The sequence below is a fragment of the Melozone crissalis genome, unplaced genomic scaffold, assembly GCF_028551555.1.
Source record: "Melozone crissalis strain CALT ecotype California unplaced genomic scaffold, PUWL_Pcris_2 ptg000057l_1, whole genome shotgun sequence".
Lineage (NCBI taxonomy): Eukaryota > Metazoa > Chordata > Aves > Passeriformes > Passerellidae > Melozone > Melozone crissalis.
In genome coordinates, this window is record NW_026535835.1 from 8,929,674 (window position 1) to 8,948,913 (window position 19,240).

Here is a 19,240-nt window from a genome sequence, read left to right on the forward strand (position 1 = left end):
TGTAGTGATTTTAGATTCAGTGACTCCCAAGACAGTTCCTGAAATAATGAATGTATGACCTTAGTGAGAGAACTTAACCCTAGGGGAGGTCTAAAATATTCAATAAAATCCTTGGCAATATTGGCATTTTAAATATTTATTACTAAAATATACAACAATATAGCAGAAGCAACACAGGAATAAGTAGAAAATGTCACAAAAGGAAACTATTCTAGAAATTACCTGTAGTTTAGGATGAATTATTGCAATAATTTCACCATTCTTATTCCTGGGATAATCTACTTTCTCCATTATTTTAAAAACCTCGATTGTACATGGTGGAAATTCCTTGCCTAGAAAGAATAAATGTAATTTAATGTCAAGATGAAAAACTGCCTGTTAAAAAGAACATTGCATTATTTATTCTCTGCAGAATGGCTCAAATCATCAGGTTGTCCCTTCAAAACCAAGTTGGAGAAAGATGATCCAGTCATGTATTGGGGCATATGAAGTTCAAATCTAAATTTGCTACTGAAATGTTACTTTTCACATAAAAAGACCTATTTTGTAGATGGGGAAATCAATGAAAGGTCTGTTTACTAGTGTTACACAGCACAGAGTAATATCAATGGTATTTAATCTTTACTATTCCAGCACAATAATGGAAATTCTGACATGCATAACTGTATTCTTTTCTTTCTATTTCCAAAAAACCCCCAGCCTACTGACAAAATATACTCTGAAATAATGAAAAACACTTATTTTGTCAGAGTGTGTTTTAGGTAGTGCACAGGTCTGACTTTAATTTTTTAATTCTCCCCCCACCTATAAAGTGTCATTTTTAAAAATACTCTCCTAAAATAGTCCCTGACATGACACAGGATGTTGTGACCTCTCATTACCTTCATTAAAAAGTTGCACAAAATCAAGGCCATGTTTGACAATCTTCCTCATTTTGTCCAAAACATCAGCTCTAGCAACACCTTGTGGCTGGGGCCCCACCTCGACACCTGTTTGGAGATGAGGCAGATCATTAATGTCACTTAATGTCACCATCACTCATCACATGCACAGCAAAAATAAATGTCTGCTGGGCCAGTATTTAATGTTTAAGAGGGCTTGTAAGGCACAGAATTATGTGGGGTTTTAAGGCAAGCAAGTCCTTGTCTTTTATAAAAATATATATTATAAATATACGGGGGTTTTTAAATAAAAAATATATTGTAAATATTTTCTGCAGAAAGTGGGTTAATTGAGTTTAAGGATTTCTGTGTTATGTAATGATTGTGTAAATCAGAATAAATCAGAAGAATGGATAATCACATCCATTCATTTTGGTAAATATTGTCAGACAAGCAGCTCCTGGTGCTCAGAGCACTCTGTGAGCACACCTGAAAACAGCCACATTTCCAAACCATTGCTGCTGGGTTGAAAGAGCCTTTAGGTTTGATATTTACCAACAGGATGTTTTGCCACAGAGCGAGTTGTTGCATATTTCAGGCTGGGATGTTCAATCAGCAGAGCAGGACAAGGTTCTGGAGCCAAAGCGTTCTGTGGAGATGGTTTAAAAACCTTTGTCATGCAAAAGGGTTTCAAATGTTGTGCCACAAAAGATTACTGATGCAGAAGTGATTTACACAATGTCTTCAATATGTTGTCTTTATTTCAGGGCCCTCGAGGAAGTAGGACATCTTTAGAAAATGCACAAAGCTGTGTTTGTTGGTGTGTGTCCCATTAAGTGATGCCAGGCAGCTCCACTGAACCAGAACTGAGCACAGCTCTAGTCTGGAACTGCCAGCAGAGAAAAAATCTCCTCAGCATGGTTCCAAAACGGAGAACTGAAATACCATAAAGCAGATTTCAACTATTTTATTTGGAGTTAGACTCCAGTTCTCTTATGGGGACACAGATTGTGAATTAAGCCTCATTTTAATCTTTATTGGCATTTTTGCTACTTGAGGCTTCTTCCTTGATGCCTGCCCACCATTACTCTTCATATAATTTTTGTCAAAAGCTTTTTAGATCATCATATATCTTTTATTAGCATTTAAAAATAACACATGTAATAAGAAAAAAAGTTTGAAAATACCTTATTTCTAATGAAAAAAACAAAATTAAAATCCCCCATCATTGGCCCAACCTGGATTCCATCAGTCACTATCCAGGCCACCAGAATTCAAGCAAATTATGCTTAAAGCATCACTTCTGCAAACCACACCCTACCAAAACTTATCAGCTTCAGGAACAGCAGAATCAAACAGCTTCTAAAGACACATCACTGATAAGGGAACATTGTCAGTACCTACTTCCATTATTTGTTACATCTCTTTATTTAATGAAATTAATGTTTAACTATTTTGCATGTGTAACCCAAATTTATCCAAGTTCCTGACAGATCAGTGTGAAAGCAGATTAAACTACATTAATTTTCATAGATGTTATTCTAAGTATTCCTCTTTGCCCATCAGTCTTATTAATGCTCATTTTAATACATGAAGATATGATGAGTTTAAATCTGAATTACCTGATATTATAATCAAATTAATAGTTGCCTCTGATTAAAAAAATTCATCATATGAGTAATGAAATATTTTAAACAGTTTTGCAGAAGAAAAAATAGTATATTTAAAGAAACTACAAAATAATATATAGTAATACAACATTACAACTAATAATGTATTTTAATAGTTCATTTAAATTAGTTTTACCTTGATATAATGAACCATTTGAATTGTAAAGTCATCCCTGGAGTTTTCAAGAATAATGGTACCACCCATGTTAGAAGTGGTGTTGTGAAGGTCAAAAATAAGGTCATAGGCATCATCACTACCTTTGGGACCAAATATATGATTGATTTCCTGAGCCCTCCTCACTTCATATGGAATATCTTCCACCACTGGCCTGCTGTTAATATCAGCACAAAGAAATTAGTGAGCTCATTCCATGGCTTTACAGTCAACAAAATATGTATTAGCCTTTTCTTTTTACTTTAAATCCAAAACTGACTGGAGTTGAAATCACCTGTTTAATTACCAAACTTAAAATTGACTGAATTTGTTGAAGAAATCAAGTATGATTGTCTAGTAATTGTTTTATTATTCTGAGTCTTGTGCAGAAGGGTATTAGAATTATTTAATCAATGTTTGGTTGGAAAATATGTCTTCTTACATCCCAAAATTTCCCCCTATGCATAATAAAACTTAACTAAAAATTTTGCAAAAACATAGAGCACTTCCAAGACTGGATCCCCTTCTGTTGGAGACCACATTCAGCCATCAGTTCATGATGTTTTGCCTTGGACATCACCCTCAAGGCTTTTCTAAACTGTTTTTTCTAACCTGTTCTATTTTTTGTCTTCTCATGATCTGACCAGACTTTTACAATCTATTCCTGTAGGATCTTTAAAGCTCAGTGAAGATTTTGCTGCTTCAAATCTGTTCCTCCAAAGTTTTAATCCTTGTAATTTCAGGAGACTCTGTGTATCACATAATCCACCTTTCTGTTCTTTAGCTCTGCCTTTGAAATTCAACATTTCTTCACATAAAACTGTTAATTAATAGTTTTTATTGAAGCTAATGAGATTTACACCATTGCTTTCAATAGCATTAAAATTTCATTCTCCTTTTTCTTATTTTGTAAAATAATTTATTATTTTGAAGGTTCTACACTTAAGGGAGCAGGGTCAAGTACTTCAAACACTCAGTAGAGCTGAAATAGGACCAGTCAAATTTATAGTATTTACTGAGAAATAGCAGCTAAATATGAAGGAAGCCTGCAGGTGTCTTATTCTTGTGTTTTTTCAAGTGTTCTGTGTTCAAAGCAGCTGAAACCAAACAAAACTACCTTTTTTCTGCATGTTTTTCCAAAATAAACAATTATTAGAATGGCCTCAATAATTATGTGCTAACATCTGCTTATCTTAGATGTAACAATCAACAACAAAAACCTAAAATGAAAAGCCAGATGGAAAGAAGTGTAAGGTAAGAATAACTACCTGCAAAGTATATACAGTAAGTATTCCTTTCTGTGATATTCACCTTTGCCATTAAAACTTTTCTGAAACAATTACCTGGTTAGCAACTATACTAAGAATGTTTATATAGCAAAGTACACCTCTGGAATAGATGTCTCAAAAGCACAGAAACATTAAATCCTATTAAAAATGTAAAATTAGTTACTATTTTACAGTAATTATAGACTATTTATTTTAAAGTAACAAGTCAGTTAAATTATTCAGGCTTTTGGCTATGCTTTTGCCTTAGAATAGATTATTTCCAGCTTCAAGCTTTTCTAATTTTAAGTTGTCACCTTTTGCTGTATATAACTGGAATTAAACACACTTCTCTGATTTCTGTGCCATTCTTTCAGATACTCAGATGTCCATGTTTAATTGCTTTTATCTGCTATTTCTTGGAAATATAATTGTATTCAGAAGAGCTCCCAAACTGAATTGCACAAGACATGAGCAATGATGACTGACTCAGAACAGTGGTACTCCAATTCACCCAAATGCAGCTCATCTAATGCTAATTTAAATTTATGTTTAAGATAATGTGTTGGTTTGAGACTGATTCTACCAGCAATAGGAGTGAATCTGTTAACACATGCAATTTGTTCTTTTTTTTGGGTTAAAGGTCAGTAATTTCAGTTATGTGACTGCACTGTTAAAGTAGTAGGGGAACTTGTGTTCAACATTTTAATCAGGAAAGAATTTTAAAACCCCAGAAAAAGCAGAACAACAGAAAGCACAGCTGCTCTTACCCAAGGCTCTCGGGGTCAAAAACGCGGTTGAGATCACAGTCAATGTACCTGGTGCACCTCTCCACAGCCCTGGGGTTGGTGAGGAATGGTTTCACCTGCACTCCTGCCCTCTGGATCTCGGCTCCATCCTGCTGCCAGTGCCTGACCAGCAGCACCCCCGATAATTCATTGCCGTGAGTGCCCCCGAAGAGCCCGACCCGCCTCACCCGGCCACACGGGCAGCTCATGCTCCAGCAAAACTTTTCTCTCTGAAGGGAAAAAAAAGTAATAAAATTCTTTCCAGTAGGAGAGTCTTTCTCCTGGTTAGGTCAGACGCAAAAGAAAGCGAGTGGATTTCTCCCAACAGTTCTCAACTCAGTTTTGAGGCGGGATTTTCCAGCCTCCCTCCCCAAGGAGCCTCCCCTTCGGTTTCTGTATTTAGTAACATCTCCGAGGCTGTTAATGGCACTGTTCCACAGTCCAAAAGTTAACTCTGGGCAGTCTTTATAATGTAGGATCTATAGGGAAATCCTGTGCTAATGAACAGTGGAAAACACTGGTTTTACACTTAAATATCAGGCATTTTTGCACTGCAAAGTAGGTGTAACAGGTATTCTCATGTATGTTTGAAGTTACATAAGGATCATATTATATAAGGGCAGATTGATTTAAAGTGAGGAAAATAAGAATTGTATCTTGGCTCTAGTCCAGCACACAATGCTGAAACATCAAGTATTTTCATCTAAAAAAAGCCAAAGAACAGCTAAGTTCCTCAATGCATGTCGTGGCTTGTACGACCTTTTTTGTTTTAGAAATCCTACAAACAGTGATTAGAAGGAACATGAGCTGAAATTACAGTGCAATTTATCCACGACTGACTTACCCAGAGTTCTGGCTCCAGTTCTACCTCGGGATCTGCTAACACAGACCTCTAACACATTGAAACAACTGTGCCAGGGACAACCCTCTAACTTTTGCAGTCTTTTATTAAAAAGGAAACAGATCTAGACCACAATGGGACAATAGCTCTGTTCTCTTCCCCAAAAAACTTTAGTCAGCAACTTTTCTTCCATTTCCAAAAGCATTCAGAAAGGCTTCTGAAGCTTAAGCCAAAGACCAGCTATAACTTCCATCCTGAGAATCAAAACATTTAGAATAAAAGGACTTATTAACAGAAAAATAAGCTTTATTGCTGTAAACGACAGAAGTATTTGCAACTGACTCATGATATAAACATAACAAATATTAGATTGCAAGAGAATAAAGAATGTTTATTGAACAATTCCTTTTTATTAGAATTATACTCCAGTGACTGAGAGAATATTTGGCTGAAAGGCTTTATATCCCAGGCTGACAGACTGTAGGTCTAGAAAAAGCTGAGCACAGGATTTATCTAGAATAGTTCTGCCAGGAATATAATTTCTACAGAAGTTGCTCTCTATGTTTCGGTTCATGCATTCAGATTTTGCTGAAGCTTACAGTGAGTTAATACAGAGAGACTGTTTGCTTAAATATTCAACTGTATTGCTCTGTACTTAGGAGCTGTCAGATATTTAATCAGAAAGAGTAATTTATTAAACAAAGCAGTAAAGTTGCATTTTACAGCACTGGACAGTGTGCACTGTCCTTTGACCCCTATCTCTCTTCAGCAGTGGTGCCAGAATGGGGAGTGACAACACCCAAAAACACAACTCACACACTCTGAATCTGGGTTTGTTGAATTTAAACACAGCACAAGTTTGAAGAGTAAACAGCAAAATGCAAACATGCAGGGCTGGAACATTTAGTTTATCTTTTATTCCTGCTGGCATTGTAATGGTTGTAATTCCTTCCAAAGCACTGAATGAAACACAGAGATGTCTGTGCACTTAATTAACATGCAAGAAGTTTGTCTCCTAAGAGAGTTTTTAGGACAGAGACAGTGAATTTCCAAACATGAGTTTAGGAACTAAACCCGTGGAAGCTTCTTTTATCCCCTTAGAGCAGTTCCCATCCAAACACTTTAACTCCTGGTGTCCCAGGACCTGCCCATTTGGGTATGAATGGAAATTCACATGGAAAGTTTTCACTCTTCAGGGTTAAACACTGGGACCCATCCCTTATTCCTGTGCTTTGCCAATACTCACACTCTTAAAAAGGAGTGGGATATTTAGTTTAGTAAGAATCCAGATTGGTTTGATGTTCTACATACAGATATTTGGGAGTGCTTCAGAAGGAAAAGGTTTATTAAAACAGGACAAGAGCCAGTCGTGCCAAGCACTCAGAGTTTAGACAGGATTCAGCCATGTGTAAAAGCTGAAGAGACAAACAGGGTGAAGAATGCTTTTACTTTTATTTACAGCCACTTTTGTGTTCACACACTTCTGCAGACTCAGCTCCTACCCCGAGCTTTCTGAGGATGACACTACACCGGTTCCTCGGGGGCGGGGGTAATTAATGAAATCCCACCGGGGGTTGATTAAAGGGTTCTTGTGTCTCCCGGCCGGGCACGGCCGCTCCCGCCGTGCCCTCAGCGGCTGGGAACGGAGCTTCGCCTTCCCGCCATTTCCGCACCGCCTGAGGCGCGAGCGCGCGGACCAGTGACCGTTATTTTTGGCGGGCTTTGCCTGAGGGCTGACCCTCAGCCCCGTCCCTCAGGGCTGAACCGTCAGGGCTGACCCTCAGCCTCGTCCCTCACAGCTGAACCGTCAGGGCTGAACCGTCAGGTCTGACCCTGAGGGCTGACCCTCAGCCCCGTCCCTCGTCCCTCAGGGCTGAACCGTCAGGGCTGACCCTTAGCGCTGACCTTCAGGACTGGCCCTCAGCCTCGTCCCTCAGCCCGGTAAGCGCTTACTCTCAACATGGCCCGACCCTCAGCCCCGTCCCTCGGGGTTACCCTCAACCCAGTCCCGGAGGTCTCTCCCTCAGCCTGGTAAGTGCTGACTCTCAACATGGCCCTGACCCTCAGCCCCACTCAGAGCAGTTGCATCTTAGGCGTGCACCTGTGGATCTTCTAAATTCAATACAGCTGGTTCTGTGTTTTAGGGCTTGTGTTTGAAATTATGCCAATCACTGGTGCTGCAGTGTTAAGAGGAGCTGCCATAAAATCATGTGAAATTTGGATGTGTTTGCAGCACTAATTATTTTGCTTTGTTTATCCGACTTCCATACAGCAAATTTGGAAAAATCAGTCCATTGCTGCCTGTTAAGATTTAGCAAAGAAATGAAAAGGAGTTTAGCAGACACACCGGCTCGGAGCACAGCAGGTACCAGTCCTTCTTTTGTGCCCTCCTGTTCACACCTCATTATGCTTTTATAGAGACATAAAATACATTTATGTATGTAGTATTCATAGAGGATATCAGTATTTAGCCCTAAATCCCCATTTCCTAAGTTGACTTGCATGGGTTACTTGTTTATTGCAGCACAGAGCGAGATTTTAGATGGATTCAGGGAACTGGTTACTGAGGGAAAGGTTTCATTGAGGGGATTATGTGCAGGACAGAGGGCTAGGAACATAAATTCTGTGTGGGAATGGCCTTTTATGTGTTTATGAAACGTAATTCCTATTTGTAATGTAAAGTAATGAAGAATTATTTACTTAAGTGTGGGTTGTGTATAATTTTGCTATTAATATAGCATTACTTAAATTTTAATTTTAGGTTGTCTGCCTGTACCACTGTTCAATCAGAAAAAAAGAACTAGACAGCCTCTCACTTCAAATCCACTTAAAAATGAACCTGACACTGGTTCTGGGACTCATAGTTATGACTTCTCTCCCTCATCATTTGGTAAATAAGACAAATTTTATTTTTTTTTACTGCCTCTAAATCCAAATAAATCTTAACTTACTGATCGTACTCTGTGCAATCAGACGTTGTCTTTATCAAGCACTATATGCATCCTTTATATCTATTTCTGAAAAGTTCATTATGTAAAAATTGTCCTCCAGGAAATTTCTTTCTCCTCTGTACAATTGAGCTTTTTATACTTCTTGCCTAGAGGGAGTTTGACTCTTTGTGTGATGGAGAATGAAGTAGCACTGGCATTTAAATAGAGTCTCTTGAAACTGACCTTTTGTTTGCAGTTGATTTCAATCAACATTCAAGTCCTGTGTTACAAGAAGAAACATTTGTAAGATGTCATTCTTGTTGTTCAGAAAGGAACTTCTGTTCTTCAAATTGGGCTTGGAAGGAACCGTGCAGAACTCTGCTTTTAGTGCTTTCATTATGTTTTACTTGTAATAAAGTTTCAAGGTTTTCTTATAATAATAAAATCTCCGTTGCTAGTAAGTCTAATGTTTGTAACTGAACTATTGTCTAGAAAAGCAACCTACTTGTTAGAAGTTGTCTTATAATTACAAATATCAAAGGATCACATTCCCCTTATTTCTTTTTTCTTCCTCCTTCCTATGTGAGCCTGTTTGTGGGAGATTAAGCAGAGTTGGAGGCCTACAAAGATTTACAACTTTTCAGTCTTTTCCGTTTTTATCAATATTCCATCCTTTGTCTTTTGAAAATTAGGCTGGGGAGCTGCAAACCCAGAAGTGGATGAACTGCAGAAGGCAGCAAACAGTGGGTATGTAAAAAGCAAGTCATTCGTTGCTTTTTTTATTTTTATTTGGATGTTGTTTCCTGAACAATCCATGTGTGTGTTACAATAAAGCTGCTGCTGTGTCACTGATACTTTAACCTTATCTTTGAAAGCCAAGCAGAACATCCGATGGCTCCTTCCCGTATGAAAGCACCAAATGCATCAAAGTTTCATTTAGCAAATGCTGGAAAAAACGTGTCTGCCTGCAGGTTGGTGAAGCCTTTAATGTCTATTACCCTTCCTTTTTGTTCTTATGTGAAAATGCATCTCACATTTTCCCATATGCCTGTAGCAGTTAAAGCAACCCTTTTAATCTCACACTCAGAGGAAACCTTGTTTGTTTTATTTTAGAGTTATGAAAATATGTGAATTTTGTGTCAGGAAAGATCCCTTACCCAGGACAGGACAGTAACTGAGCAGGGTTTTAAGGCCTGTTGAACTCAGATGGATTTATGCACAGGTGTAATCACTGCCCTGTATATGGATAAATTTGGTGTAAACTCAAGTGAGTTTGGAGATATTTAAAGCTAAATCAACAATTTATGGATTGCTTTTATATACTTTAATCACATAGCTCAGTATTGAGAAGAGGTACTGTGACACTGAACTGTTGTATTGCAGGAACAGAAGTGAATATACTCCTTTAGGTAAAACAGCAAGTTCAAGATCTGATAATGGAACTTCTCAGAAGTTTGAGAACTTTCCAAGCAGTTTGAAAACTGTCCAGCAGCAAAACCACCCTGACAGTCGTAACCCATCCCAGCTCATCAAAACAGACACATCCAAAGGAAAGTGGCCAGTGAAACCCAACACTGTGGCAAGAAGTCTGCAGGATCAGGGTCCAGCATATAAATTTAACTACAAAACTCAGCAAAATAAAATTAATGAAAACCAATTTGGTTGTGTCCCAGAAGATAAAAGTCAGGTAAAACTTATGGGTAGGGTTAATAGGAAAGACACAATGAAGAAAGCAGTAAAGAAAGAAAACTGGTGGAAGATGATGAGGTTTTCATCAGCCCTTAGTAAAACCTGGAGCTTCTGGAAATTTAGAATTGAGAATTTGAAATTTAGAATTTTCATACTGTAATAATCTAAAACCCTCAGGTTTTAGGCAGGTAGTTGTTTGTATATTCTGAACAAATGCCCTAATTTTAATATAATTATTGCATATTTAAAATAATAAATAAATAATAAATGCCTACGTGCCCTTTGAAATTGCAAGTGTGCATATCTAACTTAAACTTTTGTCTTCATCTGAAAGGAAATTTCATCATCTCAAGTGAAAACTAAAATAAAAAAGAATTCTTTGCGAATCCTGTCTGCAGTCATTCAGAGTGTGAGGCACTGGAGCCAGTATGCCTACAAAACTGCACTGCTGTTTGAAGTTTTAGGTAAGCATCATAGATTATAATAATATAATCTGATAATAATGCTAGGGCAACAAAAAGTGAGAGTTTTTCAATGGCTGAAATACTTAAACCCACGAAATACTGGCATGAACACCATCTAATTTCCCTTCCATTCAGCTGTCAAAGGTGACTGGAATAGGTATAAAATTTACACTTCAGTCATCCTCCAACACCAAATCTTGTTTCTTTCCTTGTTTTTAGAACATGTTAATTTCCTGTTTAGCAGGAATCTTCTGTACAGTGATACAGTTTTACAATATTTTTAAAAATAATTAGTCCTGGAATGATTAATTTTTGCTTAATGGGACAGGCACGCTGGATTCTGCAGTCACACCTGGAGCATATGGAGCAAAGAACTTTCTTCTGAGAGATGGAAAGGAGACCCTGCCTTGTGTGTTTTATGAAATTGTGAGTATTCTGTGTCCACACATAACACAGTCACCACTGGCTCCAATCCTTTTCAAAGAAAACATAAATTCACAGTGCAAAAGACAGGCTGAATGTTTTTATCATATTGTTCCCAATTTAGAGCAATAGTCACTACTTAGACATCCTCAGACTTCTGTTTCAGAAAAACAGGTGAGACTTTGAGTTTAGTTTTTAAGTAGCTGATGACAGGAACAAAGGTGATGTAGAGGTTTTCTGTTTGATGTAGCCCTCAGAAGCAGCCATGTGGAGAGCTTTTATGTGAGGTGATGTAATTGTTTTGTGTGTTTATTGTGCTTTGATGAAGGACCGTGAGCTTCCACGACTCATTAGAGGTCGAGTGCACAGGTGCATGGGAACCTATGATGCAAAAAAGAACATTTTCAAGTGCGTCTCTGTAAGACCAGCAACTGCTCAAGAACAGAACACTTTCCAAGACTTTGTTAAAGTTGCAGATGTTGAGATGACAGCATATGTAAAAACTATGAATGAAATGTAAAAGTCAAAATGGTTGGCCAAACCCCAGTTTTAACTAATTGTTGCCCATAAAGGCTGGACATGCTACAACATTTACCAAAATTACCAGGGAAAATCTGGTTAAACATTTGAAAATATCACTGTGCTGTGTTATCCAGCAAATGCTGTGTTGTGTTCATTGAGTTCCCATTTATGTGTTACCTGACTGATGTTTTTTGGAAAAAAAGAATTATCAGTATAATACCTGTATAAAATAACAACAGACCCTGAGGCTGTAGGAAGATTCCCAAGGACACAGAGGAAGTAGAAAGGAAGGAATTATTAGAACACAGAACTTCCTTGCCTTTGCATTGGAAATGTCTTTCATGACAGATGGGCCATGTACGTGTTTATGTGCCTTTGCCTTCAAACATTACCTTTCATAGGTTATTCCTGCTGTTCCTATTTCCCTTTCCTCTACTTCGGGCTTTGTAGCAGATCTCTTGGGAATTGCAAAACAAAAGAGTTGTCAAGAAAACAGCAAACAGTATGGGGATTTTTTTTATTATTTTATTATACAGTGTTGGCAATTGGAAATTTCACATTTAAAATAATTGAAATATTGTATCCAACAAGTCAAATACAGAAAACAGTTAATATTCTAAAAAGGAGCCAGCTAGTCAACGCAGAAACACATTAATGGAAAATACAGCTTTTAGTTACACTTAAAAAATTATATATTTAGAATAAAACTTGAACCTGGTCCAGTAACAGGAAAATTGTAACAGGAAAACGCTTTTACACAGTTTAACGCGCAGACAGTCTTTATTTTAAAAAGTGATCTGTCAGTGTGAGCACAGGCAGTGCCAGCAGCAGGTGAGATCTGAAGGATGTGCTTTACCAACTGCTGCAGGGATCACTGGAATTATCACCACACCTTCAGTGTGAGGTGGGCTCAGAGCATGGGTGCTTCAGGGAGGGTTTTGCCAGTTGCAGAGGTCATGTACACGTGTTTGATTTATTTAAATATTATAAAAATGTTATAAAATGTTAAAGGAAGCTCCTAATGGAAGCATTAGCTTGACTCATAAAAGGTGCAGAATTTTGCAGGATGCAGAGGTTGATGATTTGCACAAGAGAAGTTGAGCTTTAAGAAGTAAAGGAATTCATACAGCAGTGTTGTGAATTGTGAGACTGCTGTAACAGTAATTTAAAACTGCTTCCAGTTAAGTGATTGATGCTTCCAGTTTTGCACATGTGAAACTTAGGTTAATAAGAAATGACAGGAATAGGTCCTTTGTCTACTAGGTATGTTATGGCTGTTAATAAAAATCTAAATTAATTTTTCTTTTCAGGAAGTGTTTAGATCTTTGCAAAAGAAGTTTCTATTTGACACTAACAAATCACTTTTTCTAGTGAAACATTAAGTGAACAGTCGTAAACATTACACAAAACAGAAAAAACCCTACTCAATACAGTTTATACACACTACTCAACATTTTTCAGTTGTTGGGTGATTTTTTTTCTTGACCATATTGATCCTGTCTTGTATAATGGTTCTAGTGTAAAGGCACAGGTTGGTTAGGAAAGAAAAGCCTGCATCTCTGTCTTTCTACTATGTGGTGATTCTTTTCTTTTTGCACGTTGTTTGTTATTCCTCACTTTTCTGACTCTCACATGAAAATTAGCAATCTCAGCCATTCATTAAAAAAAGTGTAAGACATCACTGAAAAGCACATTAATATACAGAAGTGACTGAAATTTATTCTTCTTACTTTAGGGCATTTCTTCAGCCTATTTTGTTAAATATGTGGAAGATTTAATTTCTCAGTCCCTGTGAGCAGAGGCTCAGAGCACTCCTGCTCTCTTTCTCAGTGTACTTAATTCTGCATTGGAATCTGCATTTTCTAAGAACTTGCTAAGTTTCTGTGCAGAAATTGCTTTTGGAGTGCATGGAAATCTAAGAACAGGACAATTATTTTGGAAAACAGTGCAATGTTCCATTGAAGTTTAGAAGGGTGAGGAATGTAAACAAGACTGCAGAAGTCTTTGATGTATATTAAAATAACACAGTGATTGTTCTGTTTGCATTTTCTTATACATCCTCAACATGTCTCTGTCTGTCCCTTCATGTACACCTTCCATTAAAAAAAATAAAAATTCAGGAATCAGTTGGACTCAGCTAAGTGAAGAATAATAAATTTGATCACCTGGTTTGTGCCAAAATACAAAACTAAGAAGTACACCTCTGAATTAAATATAATCTATGTGGTTTTTCTTTTTAATAAATAATAGAAAATAAAAGATGAGAATAGAATTAGAATTAAAATTTTATTTTAAATGAAAAAACACAACAGTGGTGTGAGATTAGAACCCAATGTTTCTTTTGCTTAAGGCAATCAAGTGCACTTATTTCAATGCTTGATAATGAATTCAGTGCTATTGTGGAAATCAGAGCTCACAAAATTCCATACAGACTAATGAAATATGGCCATTTGTACTTCTGACACAGCAGCAGATTTTTGCTGGTCATGTTCAATAGCATTTCACTTCACTTTTTTGTTTTACAATCTGGACTCTCAATTGCAATGGAAATACTGGAATTAGTTCATTCTGGCTTGTATTATCACTACAGATAAGGGCCTTTGGGCACAGACATTTTTGTAAACTGAGATTTTTTTCTTTTCAGCCTTTAACAACAAAACCCAAAGTCTATAGCTGTCATAGTTCAAAACATTTTGTTAAAGTCCACTTAGAATTATAATTTAGGAAATACTGAGAACAAATTCTTAGGGATTTTTTTCCTGTTGTTCAAGTGTTAAATCATCATGAAGCCTTTGGAAGTAGTTGAAGTTCTCAGAAAAAAAGAAATGTCAATTTTACCCAGGACTTCATGAAGATGTTTCTATATCTTGGCAATTGGAGCAGAAGTAAAAACTGTGCCCAGAATTTACAATATACAGGTGCTGCTAATATATATAGATTAAAAAGAAACTTTTCTTGAATACAGTTTTTTTAGCTATCAATCTTAATTTTAGGCTGTGGCTACTTGTAGGTGCTTTTTCACTAATCAAAATAATTGTAACAAAATATCATTATTGATTTTAAAATTACTGGGTTCATAAAAGTTCTGCCATTTCACAATATATCAAAAGTGAATTGAAGCTTTTAAAACTCACAATTTTGAGACACAAAAGAAACTGGGAGGTAGACAGATGTTTTGAGGATAAACTGATTCTTTTTTTGTCTAAGGCAGGATGCCATGATGTGTTTAGAGCAGTGTGAAGGCTGCTGATTAATCCTATTTCAATTCCAGAGCGTTCGCTGCTCGTGCTTACGGAAGACTTTCAATGCACTTTTGGTCTTTGTCAATGTGACCTTCTCTTCCCCATCTCCTCTCCTCTCTTTAGCAACACAGCCAACTGGAAGTGCTTCAAGAATTTCTGCCCCTTAGTGTAGACAGGAATGTTCTGTTCTTAAACAGTAATAAAATACTATAAAATAGTAGGTATTGGAGTTGGAGATATGTGCTCTTTTGGTGCATATTTTGCAAAGAATGGTAAAAAGACAGACAACATGACCCCAACAATTGCCAGCATGTACCCCCATCCAATCTGGCAGTCTCCTGCATAGTAGATGTCTGAGTTCTCACAGAATCTCTTCACAGTAGCAGAGTTGAAACCAAAAGGGTAAACCAAAAGCCCAGAAGCCATTATGAACACTAGAGAGGAGAAAAAAAAAATCACACCAGTTATTATCAAGCATTAATTCCTCTGGAAGAAAAAATCCTAATTTTAGAAAGGCAAATATCTATTATATTAAAATCAGTGGGAAAAGGCATAGCTTATAAAACCCCCTTGTGATTGGCAGATTATCCTCCTTTTCATAATTACCTCTTGTGAACAGCAGTGGTGTGACAAGGCAGCAAGTTGGGATTTTTTTCATGAGAACTCTTGCCATTAAATAACTTCAGAAACGCTGTGATCCAAATTATGTAGCCATGTAAAAAGTAACGTGGTTCAGATAAAATGGAATCCAGAGGAGAAGAATTCCTAAGTTGGCAGATTCCAAACCAGCTTCACTTTCTTCTCAGCAGCATTTTTGTGCTTGAGACAAACAATTACTTTGTTCTGCCAAATAGAAACTTTCAATGAAAGAGTTCAAATACAATTTTTTAGACTCTGCTGGTGAGGTTGTGATAATGTGAGATTCATCAGTACCGACTCAAATTGTTTAAAACATCCTGCATTTGAATAACTGATGAAAAACAACACCATCTATCTTCTTTTTATTTATTTATTTTATGTCTCTTGACATTGGAAAGCCAGGCTTGCCTCCTGCAATAACCCTGCATTGCCCATTTGGCTTTTAATAGAACTTCACAGGTTTTAGTCTTTAAGGAATCCATGTCATATTCAAATATCAATTTATGCAGGTTATTGAATCAACAGCAGAACCACTTTTCCAACTTTGAAAATGAGACTGCCAAAGGTATAACTCATGAGTGAGATAAAGATGCATGAAAATCCCCCAGGGACAACACTTGGAAGCTGATTCTGCCCAGCTTGGAGCTGGAGAGGGGCTGAGCCAGGCTGATGTGAGGGGTTACAGCTCCTTTTGTCTGAGACAGCACTGAGAAACCACATTTTCTTCTCCATCCCTTCTGCTAATCAATTACCACTGTATTTAAAATCTCTACTCTATTTTAAAAGGCTTTATTTTATGTACTGAAAAGATACCATGGAGCAGTCCCTTTTCCTCTCTTCCCCTTTTCCAGGGCAGTGTTTCGTTCAAATTCAGGGAAGTGATTCAAGCAGCAACCAGAATTAACAGTTATGTTTGAGCTGATAGATAATTCATAACCAGCAAACATCTAATGAAACATTAGGAGCATAAAACAAACACTCTGTGCTGTTCTCTGTGTTTGTGATTGCCTTCCAGGTAGGGCATGTGCATATTTCTCCAGTTATAATATTGGAGAGGCTTAATCTAAAAAATATCCACTAAAAAAAGGGCAATCACTCATTAATCTTTTTTAATTCAAAAACACTTTAATTAGCTGGGGGCTAGATGAAGTCCAAAAGTTTAACACACAGCTTGTCGAGGCTCTGAAAATTTGAATTAAACCTTTCCTTCTAGTCCAAAAGGAACTGCTGAGTTAATCCCTTGTTGAAAACAGTAAGGTGAAGAAAATGGAAATTAAAAGGAGAGAAAATGGAGCAGCAGCAAAGTCTTGTTTCCCTCTGGGTATCTCACACATGGGTACAAAGAGAAGCTGCCTGCCAAGAGGGGGAACTCTGCGCACCAAGTGTTTCCCCTGCTCCAGCAGCCACCCTCCTTCCTTTAAACCTCAGGGAGAATTCTGCAGTGGTTGCTGAGGCCTTTTCCTCCTTCACCTCCCCACAAGGTGGGTGCAAGGTGCTGCTGCAAGGGCCAGAAAGGGAAAACAGTGCTTCCCAGCACAGGCAGCATCCTGAGCCAGGCTCACAATTGCTGATCCTCCAGCAGCTGCCCCTGCTGGGGGTGCCCAGGGCAGGGGGAGCTCCTGGAGCTGGGATTTCAGCAGCTCTCCCTGCTTTTGGGGCCTGACCGTCACCAGCCATGCTGCACCTGAACACAGAGAAGTTGTGTTATGCAGATCTCCCCAACTGCTCATGTGTGACACCCCTAAAAACAATATAAATGAAAATACAGTAAAAATGAGGTTAAACCAGACAAAGACAAAGGGTGATGGTTTTAAATTAAAACAGGGTGAACCCTGAGTGGATAGAAGGAAGAAATCTCTCATGATGAATGTGGTAAAACACCAGCACAGGCTGCCCAGAGGTGGTGGATGCCCCATCCCTGGAAGCACCCAAGCTCAGGTTGGACAGCTCTGAGCAATCTTGTCTCGTTGAAGACATCCCTGTTTGCTCCAGGAGAACATTTACAGGTCACTTCCAACCCAAACTATTCCATGATTCTGTCATCTTGTTCAGTAAAGGTCACTGAGCTTTCCCAAAAGAGCTGAGGGCCAGCACAGCCTGAGAGCCACATGCCACTCTTGCACACCCAGGAACATTCCAGAACACCTCCTCTGGGGGCAGAAACATGGGAAATAACCCAAAAAAGGAAATTTTTCCTACTGCTGTGTACAAGAGTGTTAAACCATGAACTAAACCTGTTAATCCCTGGACATGAGCAGTTGTAGGTTCACAGCTGGGATGTGGAACAGGGGCTGCCCAGAGCCTGTGGTGCCCAGGGGGTGCCCAGCACAGCCCCCCTGCAACCCAGGCTGCTCCACTGCACCAGGAATCTTGAAATAGCCCCGGGGTGCAAAGCCTTCTGTGAAATGCTGGGAAAGTGAGCCAGTTTTACAAGAAACAGCCACTGCTCTAAGCAAGAAGCAGGTCTAAAATTAAAATTTCAGTTTGTTCATCTTTTCAAAGCCAAAATAGCATCTCATTCGATGAAGAAAAAAAAAAGCAGAATTGGAAACAATCCTTTCAGCGATAAAATCCTTTTCTAACTGTTAAATTTCACTGTTTTTCTGACACTGTCTCAACCCCTTGCTCTGTTTCACATATCTGTTCCATATATGTTGTCTTTTTGATTGGGTTCCCCAGAATTGTTTTGAAGGCTGTGTTTTACAGTGTTTTGATTACCACTTGGTGCTGATGTTGCGTGGTGTGATTTAATGGAAGCAGCTTTTTTTTTTTTTCCGAGGCTAGAAATAATCTGTCACAGCTGAACGTATACATTCACATATCAAACGGGCTAAAAAGTTACCCATGGTTTCATATCCTCAGGCATGTCACAGAATGACCTCATTATTCTCATTTAGGTGCCCTCTTTCTTACAAAGGCTCCAAATATTGAATAGCCCCGTTATTAGCCGCAGAAGCCGAGCTTTCAGGCGTGGTGCTAATGACTGCTTAATGGTGCTGTCTGTCAGCTGCACAGCGAGCTGGGACAGCGCACAAAGGAACAGTGGGGCTCCATTTAGGCTCCTCGTGTAACACTCACGCCTCTGCACGGCCTTCCAACAACAAACATCACTTTCAAAGGTGTCAGAACACAGCAGCGAGTGCATCTCACCGTTCTGCGTGCTGTAATCGTGCTGTCACACGAGGTGATGAGGCCACACAACGTATTGGGGTCTGTTCTGCAGCATGAAACCTCTGGGCTGTGAGAGGACTTGCTGGTAAAATATATAGTTTTATACTTTAACTCAAGTATAGTTGAGTTATGTGGTTTGATAATTTGATTAATCTCCCATCAGCTGTGGATGGTTAAATGGTTACACTGGTTAAAAAGTGCTCTTTCTTTTTTTTTGTTTATCATGTGCCACACATATAACAAACATGGTGTTTGTTATATGTTGGTGATGAGGCCACACAACATATTGGGGTCTGTTCTGCAGCATGAACCTCTGGGTGTGAGAGGACTTGCTGGTAAAATATATAGTTTTATACTTTAACTCAAGTATAGTTGAGTTGTTTTTTAACGTGGTTTGATAATTTGATTAATCTCCCATCAGCTGTGGATGGTTAAATGGTTTCACTGGTTAAAAAGTGCTCTTTGTTTATCATGTGCCACACAGGTGTTTGTTATTGCTGGGTTCTCCCCACCTGAGCCCTCTGCAGTAACTCACAGCCACTGCTGATGGCAGCCCAGAGA

The 19,240-nt window shown here is 38.3% G+C and overlaps 3 protein-coding genes across 5 annotated transcripts in view; 1 reads left to right on the top strand and 2 right to left on the bottom strand.

Moving 5' to 3' along the window:
- ASPA (aspartoacylase) overlaps window positions 1–19,240 on the bottom strand; it is a 47,250-nt gene that overhangs the window by 1,375 nt on the left and 26,635 nt on the right. Inside the window, exons 2-6 of one of the 3 annotated variants that reach the window (XM_054287148.1) lie at window positions 4,741–4,988; window positions 2,688–2,883; window positions 1,437–1,530; window positions 882–989; window positions 223–332 (exon numbers count right to left, since the gene is read on the bottom strand). In XM_054287148.1, coding sequence (XP_054143123.1) covers window positions 223–332; window positions 882–989; window positions 1,437–1,530; window positions 2,688–2,883; window positions 4,741–4,967 — 735 coding nt within the window. In that variant the 5' untranslated portion in view covers window positions 4,968–4,988. Of the gene's footprint in view, window positions 1–222; window positions 333–881; window positions 990–1,436; window positions 1,531–2,687; window positions 2,884–4,740; window positions 5,055–19,240 lie in introns of those variants that run through there. The other 2 variants (XM_054287149.1, XM_054287147.1) reach the window with 2 other exon arrangements.
- On the top strand, window positions 7,922–11,625 carry SPATA22 (spermatogenesis associated 22). Its single transcript, XM_054287146.1, has 8 exons — window positions 7,922–7,964; window positions 8,361–8,489; window positions 9,222–9,276; window positions 9,405–9,500; window positions 9,913–10,216; window positions 10,553–10,682; window positions 11,011–11,108; window positions 11,434–11,625. Exons 1-8 carry the CDS (start codon window positions 7,922–7,924, stop codon window positions 11,623–11,625), a joined length of 1,047 nt encoding a protein of 348 aa, XP_054143121.1.
- LHFPL7 (LHFPL tetraspan subfamily member 7) overlaps window positions 12,140–19,240 on the bottom strand; it is a 57,282-nt gene continuing 50,181 nt past the window's right edge. Inside the window, exon 3 of the mRNA XM_054287150.1 lies at window positions 12,140–15,303. Within this exon, the coding sequence (XP_054143125.1) occupies window positions 15,077–15,303 (227 nt within the window). The 3' untranslated portion in view covers window positions 12,140–15,076. The remainder of the gene's footprint in view (window positions 15,304–19,240) is intronic.